Source organism: Acartia tonsa, chromosome 14 (genome assembly GCF_053477335.1).
Source record: "Acartia tonsa isolate MP-2025a chromosome 14, ASM5347733v1, whole genome shotgun sequence".
NCBI lineage: Eukaryota > Metazoa > Arthropoda > Copepoda > Calanoida > Acartiidae > Acartia > Acartia tonsa.
Genome location: NC_137273.1, coordinates 2398592 through 2412021, shown reverse-complemented (window position 1 = coordinate 2412021; position 13430 = coordinate 2398592). Strand labels below are relative to the sequence as shown.

The window sequence follows — 13430 nt, the reverse complement described above, 5'->3', positions numbered from 1 at the left end:
GAAGTAAAGACAGAAGGACAGACAGAAGTGAAGACAGACAGAGAGAAGGATAGACAGACAGAAGGACAGACAGAAAGACAGACAGAAAGACAGACAGAATGACAGACAAAAGGACAGGCAGAAAGACAGACAGAAAGACAGACAGAATGACAGACAGACAGACAGACAAAAAGACAGACAGAAGGACAGACAGACAAACAGACAGAAAGACAGACAGAAGGACAGGCAGAAAGACAGACAGAAAGACAGACAGAAGGATAGACAGAAGGACAGACAGAAGTGAAGACAGACAGAGAGAAGGATAGACAGACAGAAAGACAGATATAAGAAAAAACAGACAGAAAGACAGATATAAGAAAAAACAGACAGAAAGACAACCAAACAGAATTAAGGAAAGACAGACAGACAAAAGGAAAGACAGACCGAAAGAAGGAAAGACAGTCAAAACGACAGACATACAGAAGGCCGGACAAATAAACATAGATACTTATAGAGTAGCTTCGCTAATAAAAATGTCCAAACCTCTGGCGACGCGACCGCTGATTGGCTGATTTCATCCTTGTTCTTTAGTGTGTGGATTCGTAACTGCTCCAGATGCTCTTTAGCTACTTGCTCCTAGATAGAAGGTAGATAAGTAGATAGATAGATAGGTATTTTGATAGATAGATAGAAAGTGAGTGTGTGGACTCGTAACTGCTCTAGATGCTCTTTAGCTACTTGCTCCTAGATAGATAGATAGATAAGTAATAATATTGATATATGAGTAGAAATGAAGAAAAAAAGATAGATAGATAGAAATGAAGATAGATAGGTAGGTAGATAGATAGGTAGGTAGATAGATAGGTAGGTAGATAGAAAGGTAGGTATGTAGATAGATTGATGTGTAGATAGATAGGTAGATAATTATTTAGCTAGTAGATAAGTAAATAGATATTTAAGTAGATAGTTATGCAGATAGATATTTTGGTAGATGAATAGATAAGTAGATAGATTAAAAGGATGATAAATAAATAGGTAGATGGATGAAAGATATTTAGATAGGTAAATAGACTGATAAGTAAATTGATTAGATGAATAGGCTAAAAAGTAAATATTTTAAAAATAGGTCATATCTCAATAAAAGCTATTATTACCATTAAATCTTAAATTTTATTATTTTAGTTTTTTATCACCTGTGGTTTTATTATAGGTAGCTGCGGTATTATGGGGGGCTGTGGTAACTGTGGGAGTTGTCCTTCTTGTTGTAGATACATTAACAACCTAGAAAGATAGATAGATATTATGGGGGGCTGTGGTAACTATGGTAGTGGTTATTCTTGTTGTAGATACATTAACAACCTAGATAGATAGATATTACGAGGGGCTGTGGTAACTGTGGGAGTTGTCCTTCTTGTTGTAGATACATTAACAACCTAGATAGATAGATAGATATTATGGGTAGCTGTGGTAACTGTGGGAGTTGTCCTTCTTGTTGTAGATACATTAACAACCTAGATAGATAGATAGATATTATGGGTAGCTGTGGTAAATATGGGAGTTGTCCATCTTGTTGTAGATACATTAACAACCTAGATAGATAGGTAGATATTATGGGGAGCTGTGGTAACTGTGGGATCAGGGATCAAAAGGGCCAGTAAATTTATGTACATTCCCAAAGATGATACACAAAATTACCCCTTAATTAGATTAAATTAGTAGTTGAAACGTTTGAACACTCAAATTAATGATCCAAACCATCAAAAGTCCCCAAAGTCGTTGAACCAACGAATAAGAAATATCTTTTATAAAACTTTGGGGACTAGTGTGATAAACAGCCAATTGTCACCTCTCCCTCTGTCATGAAATAATGAATTATTCTATTTATATATTTTTATCACTAATAGAGCTTGTTTCTTATTCAATAAGATTTACAGTTGCGAAGCATCAATACAAGTTTCTAGTTGTCTGAATGCCTTTTTAACCATTAACAGGTATGCCCCCAGAGGACTCTATGGGCGCTTGAGGTGGGAAAAGGGGAGGGGGGCTATTATTTTAGTTTTAACAAAAAAAGTAAACTTTTTTGGGGTGAGGAGAGGGGCGGTCATTAATTTCAAGTTGTAACTCCAGGACCTATGAGAAGCTACACTATAAAGAAAAATATTGGTCCAATGGTTGTTAAGACCTTAACCTACAGACAGATAGACATCCTGTTACTCTTGTATAAGGATTATCACAATATTATCCCACCAAAGGCCACCAGTACATCAAATAAAATGTCAGATGGACGTACGGTAATTCCAGCTACTATTTTTGACACATAGAAACTGGTAATTAACAACAACTAAAAAAAAAACCTATATAAAAATATAAAAAAGAAATGTTATCTTCTAATATAAATAGAAATCTAAAAATATACTTTCTCGTATTCATTCGAATCCGGTGGATAGGAACCGGTTCTCATCCATACGAAAAAACTATGTCTAGCATCGTATTATATCCAGCTTTCTACGAATATAGAAATGTACAATCATAAGATTAAAACCAGTTTTTTTAGCCGGTGCCTCCGGCACCTCGGGGCTAAAAAAACTAGTTTTAATCTCATAATTGTACATTCTATATCCGCGGAAAGCCGTTTATAATACGATGCGAGAAATAACTATTCTATAATTCTTAAGATTAAATAAAATGAGTTTCTAATGCATTATTGACGTAAAAATAATTCATTGATAATTATTTTTAGATTACATCTCCCTAAAAACTAAATGGAGAATATTGTGATTTACACAATCGTCATATGGTATAAGATTATAATTAATGAATTTAAAAATTTTTACGTAAAGCACCAAATGTACGCCTACTCAAATAAAATGAATTTTGAGCAGCTGACTAATATAACGATACCGCCTATCCCTTATGACTTTTCCCTATCCCCTCCCCTATTCATGTATTGACCAATAGCTGATGTCTATATTAGCAACCTAAATTGACGACAAAGCGTTTTATTTATAAATTTTAGGTGAAGAGTTGAGGCCAAAGTGGTGGAGACCCTTTTAGTCTGTTAGCAAATTACCATCTGTTCTTTTGTAAGAACTCGGATGTATATATATTTCCGACGCTATTAGCTGATTGTAAAGACCAAATACAAAATCGGAACAGGGTCCCCGACCTGTGGACAGAGTTACAGTTATTAGTTGTTGGGGGCTTTTTGTGTGTGTGTGTGAAATGGGTGAATTCCACTTTCTCAATCTTTTTTTCTCTCTTTCATTTTTTTGATATTACAGTAAAAGATTTTAAAAATATTTTAGATAATTTTACCTATTTTTCTTGAAGTGTTCTTCCAAGAGGTGTTGATGGACTAGGTGCTGTTGCATCTAGATAGTCAGATTGATAGATACATAGATAGATAGGTAGGTAGACATACAGACAGACATAAAGGGTGTGCAAAAAAAATGCGGACATTTTTAAAATTGAAATTGCGCGGCTTGTGTTAATAGTAGAAAATTCTTATGCATATCGTTAGAACCGTTATGAACTCTAGTTTTTGAAAATATAAGAACGAATCCTGTGCTACGTATAGTTAGGGAGCTACGTGGTGAAATGTTCCTATTGCCTTAAAACTTGAATTGCGAGTAAACCAGAAAATTCTGTGTTGATTAAGCGGTGCCACCTCCCTCCAATTCTGGGACAAGAACCAAAACGTTGAAGTAAATATTTAGAAAACTTAACCCTCTGTTCTTTTTGGGCATCATTTATTTTTTGTGTTCTATATTTGTGGTACGGTTTAGTCTTTGATGATTTTAGAATATTTCTAGCAGTAGAAACACAAGCACCTGTAGTGGCAGCAACTTTTCTTAATCCAGGTTTTTTTTTTTAATAACATTTTTTTCACTCTTTTCTGTACACTCTCTGGTGTTTTCTTCCGCCCATTAAATCCTCTATGCTTTAACGACGAACCTGTTTCTTGGCATTTAGTGTAATTTCTCACCAGGAATGAAGATCTTGTTTGTCTTGTAAGATTATTCAATACCTGGGATGCAGATCCACTTTTCAAAAATTGTCTAACCTCTCTTATGCTTGCTCCAGGGTACTTATTCATAAAAGTTTCAATCTCAACTTTTATTTGATACCTTGTTGAAGGATCCATTGTAAAAGAATGATTTCAGTACAAATATTCGTAGATTTTTTCATATTCAATTAGAAGATTTGTATGACAAATAAATACAAATATTTGAGAAGCTTTAAAAATAGGTTTATTTTTTTTCTCAATATTTTTTTTTAATTTTCTGGTTTACTCGCAATTCAAGTTTTAAGGCAATAGGAACATTTTACCACGTAGCTCCCTAACTATACGTAGCACAGGATTCGTTCTTATATTTCCAAAAACTAGAGTTCATAACGGTTCTAACGATATGCATAAGAATTTTCTACTATTAATACAAGCCGCGCAATTTCAATTCTAAAAATGTCCGCATTTTTTTTTGCACACCCTTTACATACACACATATATACATAGAGACATACATAGAGACATACATAGAGACAAACATAAAGACAGACATACAAACAGACACAAATACAGACAGATTTACTTTAGCTAGTTAGTCTATAATATTGTGCATTCTATTATTCTATAGTTAGATACATGAATAGACTTACTTTAGCTGGTGAGTCTATATTACTATGTATTATATAATTATTATTTTATAGTTAGATACTAAATAGACTTACTTTAGCTGGTGAATCTATAATATCATGTATGTATAATTATTATTCTATAGTTAGATACATGAATATACATACTTTAGCTGAGAGTTCTATAATATTATGCATATAATTATTATTTTATAGTTAGATACATGAATAGACTTACTTTAGCTGGTGAGTCTATAATATTATGTATATATAATTATTTATAGTCAGATACATGAATAGACTTACTTTAGATGGTGAGTCTATAATATTATGCATATAATTATTATTTTATAGTTAGATACATGAATAGACTTACTTTAGCTGGTGAGTCTATGATATTGTGCATATAATTATTATTTTATAGTTAGATACATGAATAGACATACTTTAGCTGGTGAGTCTATGATATTATGCATATAATTATTATTTTATAGTTAGATACATGAATAGACTTACTTTAGCTGGTGAGTCTATGATATTGTGCATAAGATTATTATTGTCAGTCATTCTCAAAACCTTCTCCCATCCTTGGTGTTAATCTGAAATAGATAGATAGATAAATTAGAAAGGTATTTTGTCTGAAGCTTAAGATTTCAATAACGTCTGAACTGATTAATATCTTCTTTTTTGGGATAGGTTTATGGTGTTTTCATTTTCATATTTTAGTCTTGGTATGTGGTTTTCAGCTGTTTGTAAAGCTGCTTGTATTATATAAAGTAGTAAGGTTTTGTTATCTGAAGCCTAAGATTTCAATAACTGCTGAACTGAAAAACTTAGTTCTTCATTATTAGGAAGCTTTACATAGGTCCTGTAATAGTTTTAGGCTATTTCATTTTTAGATTAAAGTATACTTGATATATGGTTTTAAGCTGTGTAAGTTTTTTTGTCAGGAGCTTAAAATTTCAATAACTAGTGATTGAGTTCTCCTTTTTTAGGAAGCTTCACATAGGTACCGATATGGTTTTAGGCTATTTTTACAACTTCTTGTTAAATGTAAATATAAAATTAGATAAAATAATTAATGATAAGATACATGTCTAAACCGCAACTGTTACAGGAATCATCTTACCAAATATGAAAACGATAGAACAATTCTAACATATCCAATCTTTGCATCTTAACCCAAAAACTCTTAATCAAAAACATGTTTTATAAAAATTACGATTAACATCTATTTTTTGATTAAAATCAATTTGAAGAAAGAAAATAATCGTTTCAGTCTTAAATTAAATTCTGAAACTGGATATTTATAGCAATATTTATGATTTGCAAGAGTACGGGGATATGTAAATGGAAGAAAATGTGATAAAAAAAAAATTTTTGATTGTTTTGTAAAACTTTGAAATTTATAGAAGTAGTATAATGATTATTTAACGCATCGTTTTATAGACAGCTTTCCGCAGATATTAAAAATAAAATGAAGAATTATGAGATGATTCAGTATGACTGAGAACTGGTTCTAATCCAGCATGACAACATCCATAAGTAGCGAAGAAAAACAAAGTAATTGCTTTAAAAAGAATTTTTTAAAAAATGTATGCGGGGTAAACTTTTTTTCTAAGGTTTTTTTTGTGTGGTAACCTCCCCCAAAATAGTTATAAACCTTCCCGGGACCTACATTGAAGCTACATTGTAAAGGAGAACCATATTGGTTTAGTTGTTAGCGAGCTCCTTCATTAAAGAAAGACACACACACACAAAGATCCTTTTGCTTTTATAAACATCCCTTAGAACACCAAAAAAAAATATTCGCTACCTAAAAGAAAAATATACAAAATCTACTTTATGAAAATTAACAATCTGGTATGTAATAATACTCTAATAGAAAAATAGAAAGGTTTTTTTGGCTAGAATTAGAATTCATGAAAATTGACCTATTTTTAAATCCATGAAAAAATTATTAAATTATTTACGCAAACTGAAAATCTACGTCAAAAGAATAAGAAAATAATCTTGTATTTGATTAAATCTTATTCAATATAATTTAGACGATTTCCCACTAACCTTAAATGGATCATTGGAAGTGGAACCAACCCTTTGATAGCACAACCTTTGTCTTACAGTCCCACCTACAAGGTGATGATTTATGCTATTTTGAGACAAAGGCATTGTCCCTACTCTAACTATTATCGTCATAGTGAAAAAGTTACCAAGATCTAAGCAATAAAAATATTTTGTATCAAAAGCCAGTTTTCTGCGAATATTTAAAAAAAAAGCATAATATTAATACCATTTTATAAGGCCAGGGCCTTCGGCCCCTCGGAACTAACACAATTGGATTTAAGCTTAACATTTTTTCATTTTAATATCCGCGGAAAGCTGCCTATAATACTATGTGATGAATAACATATATTCCCCACGTCGTTGGATTGCTAATTCAAATCAGAAAGAAAAAAAGAAATATATCTATTTTATTGTATTTGATTTATTATTACTCAAGGATCTTACACCAGATTTTCAAACACTCTTATAAAGTGAAACTTGTAACTAGTTAAAATAACGACTCCCCCCACCCCCAACCACCCCTTTTACCCCATACCCTACCCTCCTACTGAATGAATGAACTGACCAATAAACGAGTTCCATGTTAGCAAGCTAAATTGACGACAATTTTCCCCCTGTTATAATTTAATATCCACTTATATTCTATATCCATTTCTATTTTATAGTAATATCGATATGGCAATACAATACAGCAGGAATAATAAAATAGCAACAGTTATTAATATTTTCATCATATTTCTAAAACCTTTTTACATAGTAATAAAGTAGTTATATATTTCATCGTATTATAGACAGCTTTTCACGTGTTATAGAATTATAAGATTAATTCAAGACTTGTTGGTCCCTTAGGGATGGGCCAATAAAAAATAACAGAAATTAATTTTATGATTTTTTTATCATTATTCGTGGAAAGAAGTTTATAATACAATACTCGATACATGATTTTTCATTTTGGCTAAGAATCGGTTTTAATACAGCAGAAATTAATCGGAATTAAAGCTATTCGCGGAATAGTTAGCAAAACTGGTATTTATTTATGATTTTGTTTTAATATTGGTAGAAAACTGATACGATACATGATTTTTTAGTAAAGCTTAGAACCAGTTTCAATCTAACTAAAATTAATCGTATTCCAAGCTTTACTGGAAAATAAATTTCAGTGGTTTTGCATAAAACTTTATATTTATGTTGGCAACAGGGATATTAATGGATAAGACAATGGATGATAAATTGATCTACACTCTAATAGAATTACCAAAAGGTTTGAAGCCAACAAATAAAATAATGTGATTATAAAACTTTGGGTATCAGTTTAATTTACAGTCCAATGTCCTCTCCCTCCCTGGTTTGGTGAGGATATTTTTAGACTCAAAGACGTCAGAGGAACAAAATATGTAGTAGAAGACCTTTAGAAAAAGAAATATAATTATAAGTAGATTTATAGATAAATGAGAAAATAGATAAATAGAACAATAAATAGATTAATTTTAGAAAAATAGACAAACTTTAAACAATTAGATTATCCTAAATTAAAGAATTAAGAATTATAATAATTCTTATATAAGGTAAACAATATTGCTAACTGTTGAACCGATATGGTTCTCCTTAACAATGTGGCATCTCATAGGTCCTGGGAAGTTTTGTAATAGGGTACCATCGCTAGCAGGTAGATAAGTAGATAGAAAAGAAATAATAATTAGCATAGGCTTGTAAAAGGGGGGTGTCAACACTAGGGTGGGTTGATTTTGGACATTTTTTTTCTGAGGCCAAAGCGGGGATCTGCACTCAATTTATATAGATATAATACACCTCTGGATGATTTAAAATTTATCCTAAGTCTTAAAACCAGACATTCAATTGTATAGCTATTTGTAAATGGGAGTCAAAAATTTATTGAATCAGAACTATGGCTTCATGGTGCTCCCTGGAAATGCCTTGAGGAGCTGAGTCAGGAACTTTTGCCCGTTTCAAAAAATCTCGTTCCTAGCCTGAGAAAATCTAAAAAACCTCTACAAATTGGACAATTCTCAATAAACCTTAAAAAATTTTGGTTTTTTAGTGATTTCTAAGGCTAGGAACGAGATATTTTGAAACGGACAAAAGTTCCTGATTCAGCTCCTCAAGGCCTTTCCAGGGAGCACATTGAAGCCATAGTTCTGATTCAAAAATTTTTGAATGTCGTCTTTGTATACTAATAAGTAATGAATTATATTTTTAAGTGGTCGTGTTCTAAAACTCAATTTTTTAAAATTCTTTTTCGGTCAGAAATGTTTTTAAGGTTAATTTTATCTGTTGCATATCCCCGCTTTGTCTAATTCCGATATGAACCCACCCTAGTCAACAACCCCCTTAATATCAAAATTTGGTAGACCTTCCTTTTTTACACCCCTTAGGTTAACACCTCCAAACAAAACTCTGTGCACATCACGGTATATTCTAAAAAATTTAAGGTATAGATCTTTTTAAAAAACAAAAAATTTTATTTATCAATCTATTAAACAGCAAAACTTCATGGAGAGGGGGGGGGGTAAAGGGGGGTTATTTTTATATGGCTAACTAAAGGTTTAAACGTTATTGCAATATATTTCCATTTTCCTCCTTGACTGTCTGCTTAGTTTATGCATAGGATAATATAGATATAGGGGAAGGTAGCAAGTCTGCTTAGTTTATACATAGAATAATATAGATATAGGGGAAGGTAGCAAGTTTGCTTAGTTTATACTTAAAATAATATAGATATAGGGGTAGGTAGCTTGTCTGCTTAGTTTATACATAGAATAATATAGATATAGGGGGAGGTAGCTTGTCTGCTTAGTTTCTGCATAGAATAATATAGATGTAGGGGGAGGTAGCCTCAAAAGAATACTCTTTTGAAAGAAGATTATTTTTTTTATCATCCCCCTCTTTCCCCAAATGTTATAGGGGTAAAAATTTTCGGGAGGTTTTAATATTTTTAAAAATGGGGAGGAATTAGAAGTTTTTGGGGGTTATACCCCCCCTTTTCTCACAAATAGCGGGTAAAATTTTTATGGGAATGTCCTTGTTGTCATAATTGTTTAGTTTTAAGTTAAGCATTTTTAGAATATTATATATCAACAATTTAAAGCCTTAATTTGAAAACATAAAGTTAGATTTTAAAAAGCTTGGTTAGTTAGAATTGTACATTATTATATGTTTATCCTGCTTAAAAGATTCTACAATGTTCTGTGTGTGGGTTTCATAAATATATGACTTCTAGAGTTATTCTTTTTTTTTTTTGTAAGCGATGGTTTTGTATAATTAGAGTAGGTCTGTCCGTAACTGTTTTTAAACTTGATTATATAAGTTACACTAATTGTAATCTACAGAAGGGGCAATTTTGTATATCATTATTAAAGATGTACACAAATCTATAGGCCATTGTCTTAACCCTTTAGATCGCTGGGTTATTTTATATTTGTTAATAATTGTTTGTTTGACAGTTTAATACATGATAAATGAGCTTTTATGGATATTTTCATCCTTGATAATAAGAGATTCATGACAGCTAATTTATGTTTTTGGAAACTTTTTTAACAGCCATTTATATTATTTTAAGAACAAGTTGAATATTTTCCACGTCTATCTCTGGTTACAGGGAAAGGACAATGTAAGAAAAATCTTTCTTCCTCTAATCCTTATATAAAAGTAACAAGGGATCTCGCTAAACGCTGAACTGATACGGTTCTCCTTTTCAATGTAGCTTCTTATAGGTCCAGGGAAAGTTTATAACTCTTTTGGGGAAGGATACCACCTGATACCAAAGTGTACCTAAAATTCTCTAGGGGCGTAGCCACTAGTAGGTATAAAGGAAAAACCAATTTGTTTAAGATATCTATAATACAAAGTAGAACGATGTCTATCTGTTTATCTGTGTGTCTGTTTGTCTGTTTGTTTGTAGCGAAGGATCTCGCTAACCGCTGAACCGATCGGGTTCTCCTTTACAGGGTAGCTTCTCATAGGTCCCGGGAAGGTTTATAACTATTTTCTTGGGGGGGTGGGACACCCCAAACCCCCCCAAAAATGAAAAATACCCCCCCAAAAAAAAAAAATTCTAGTTTTGAGCTAACTAAACGAAATTCAGTAAAAGTGCCCAAAGTTTTTGAGCTAGCAACTGCTTAATTACTATTGAAATGGCAATTTCCAAATAGGATTATTGTCGGTCATTAAGTGGATATAGCTGACCAATTGTCGATATGAATAAATATGTATTTTTTTCATGGATGGAGGGAACATTTGGCTTTAAATTACTCTGGTATCCAAAGTTTCAAAACCTCATTATGTTATTCGTTGGATCAAAACTTTGGGAAATTCAAACTTTTCAATCAATAATTCAAATCTAAAAGACTAAAATAGGTGTAATCCTATGCATTATCATTGCATAGGGTATGTAATACAATTAATTGTCCACTGTACAGCTGTCTTAAGATCACAAATTTAAAAAAAAAAACTATGTTCTAAACTTATTGTCCAATTACGACAGAAGGAAAATATCCAAAAATAATCCAAAAATCAATAATACTTTGTTTTCATGAAAAAAGGATAACAACATATTTTTAGTAAATATATAAAAATATAATATTTTTCTTTAAAAAGTAACAAATTTGTCAAGTAATAAAGAACAATTAAAACTAACTTTAATTTTTATATTTTAGTTTATACGTAGTTATACTTTAACCTAATTTGTAAAAATGTAGAGCGCGAAGCTCCCCTAATTTTTTGGATTTAAGGTAAATTTTTAAGATGTAATTTTTTGTAAACATTTTGTAAATATTTCTAAGAGGATAACGCCCCCTGTGTTTAATAGTTTTATAATATAAATATTTTTCTCGCTACTAGCCTTTAGGGGGGGGGGGGGGGCGGGGGAGTTCCGAAAAATAGCCTAAAACCACCCATACCCAATTTTAAAGCTACCCTGAAAAGTATCCATTCAAGACAGCAATTGCAAAGAGCTTCAGACAGATAAATATTTTTTTATTTCTCTATGTTAAAGGAATTATAGGATTACAGGGGCTTCGTTTTGGGGAGGTATGATTTCGTGTGTTGGGGGTGTCCCCAATCCAAGGAATTTAGCCCAAAACCAGCCGAGAAGACGGACAGACGGACAGATATTGTTATACTTTGTATCATAGGTATAGTATGGAAGCAACTTAAAGAGTTTCTATAACTTAACAAAGATAAAGACATGTGTTCAATTTTAATAATAGAATTCCTCTAGAATATCAAGCAACTTATATTTTCTACCCACCAACTCTCCGTTTGTCTGTCCCACCGTTTGTACGATAGTAGTTTAGTAAGTATAGTCATGTAAGAATCAAATACACTGTTGTATGAAGATTCCTGAAAAATAATGTTAAAGTAAAAGGATTTCTTCAGCCTGTCTGTACCGAAGGATCTCGCTAACCACAGAATCTATATGGTTCTCCTTTACAGGTAGCTTCATACAGGTCCTGGGGAGGTATATATCTTTTATCGGGGAGGGGGATAAACACTACCATCCCCTCCACCCCCCCCCCCCCGAAGAGAAATTAAAAAAGTGCGAGGTTGGCGACAACCCAGCTCCCGCCACTTCAATTGCCCCTAGAGGCCTCTATGTAACGTAGCTGTTAATATTTATAGAAATAAGAAAATGAACATAGATACTTCTATCCTCTATATTTTAGCCTTCTAATTTTAATATTTCATTATTTGAATATTATTATACTTTTATTTACTATGAACTTTTGTAACATTGAAATAAGCAAGATTTCATATTTTTGAATTTCACAATGATTTTATACATAATACTAATATATACAGTTTTATGAACAATTTTTTTTATTTTATGAATTTTTAATCAATAATTTTAGTCTCCAAGTAATTTTCTTTATCTTAATTGGATAGGTATACCAATTTATTATCCATTGTCTTATCCCTTAAGATCCCTGCTAATGCCTTATGATCAGCGCAGCTACTCTCAGATTAATGTATGACTGTTTGCCTTCCACATGTCAAAGACGCAGCTGGATTATATATTTGTCTTTTTACTGTATTACAGTTTATTTTTTCTTTTGGCAGATTGCACTGTTTTTTAATAGATTATTCTTTAAATTAAATTGCGACATTTATCTGTCAATGAATATGTAAGTTTCAACGCGAAGCTTTTCTATAATTAGGGTAGGTCTGTTAGTCCACAACGGACAGCTCTCTCATAATTTGGGAATGTTAAAGTTGACCTGTTGGTTTAAAACTTTGCATGATGTGGAATGCGTAGTAACTCTGTAATTGATTTTAGGAATAATTAATTCCTTGGACAACAAGGTACAAAATATATAAGCAATGAATCTACATAATGTCCTAAAACTATAAGTATGCATGTTATGTATATATGTACATTTTAGTTTAGACTTGTAAATTAATTCGTTTGTCCTAGAATTTGATTTCAAAGCTTTGCTTCTATGGATGTTGCCATCCTTGTTTTCCTATATTCATGTAATAACATGAATAACAGATAACAATTTCAGCTGACGAAGAAAATCTGTTTTTAAGCACATTTTAAGATTACAGAAAATATATAATATTTATATAGTTTTTTTATCACATCGTAATATACACAGTTTTCCGCGAATAGTAAATGAAAAGTTGTAAAAATTCCTGTTTTGATGACCGTGAAGGCCCTTGACCCACAAAACGGGGATTAATCATATATTTTTATTTATTTCAATGTCGTAGAAAATTCTCTAATTAAGGTAGTAAGG

The 13430-nt window shown here is 31.8% G+C and overlaps 1 protein-coding gene across 1 annotated transcript in view; it reads right to left on the bottom strand.

Moving 5' to 3' along the window:
- The window catches only part of LOC145306358 (uncharacterized), a 50226-nt gene extending 45014 nt beyond the window's left edge, over window positions 1–5212 (bottom strand). The window contains exons 1-4 of the mRNA XM_080148447.1: window positions 5128–5212; window positions 3295–3350; window positions 1173–1260; window positions 523–615 (exon numbers count right to left, since the gene is read on the bottom strand). Of these exons, the coding sequence (XP_080004573.1) occupies window positions 523–615; window positions 1173–1260; window positions 3295–3350; window positions 5128–5178 (288 nt within the window). The 5' untranslated portion in view covers window positions 5179–5212. The remainder of the gene's footprint in view (window positions 1–522; window positions 616–1172; window positions 1261–3294; window positions 3351–5127) is intronic.
- Between the last annotated feature and the right edge of the window lie 8218 nt (window positions 5213–13430).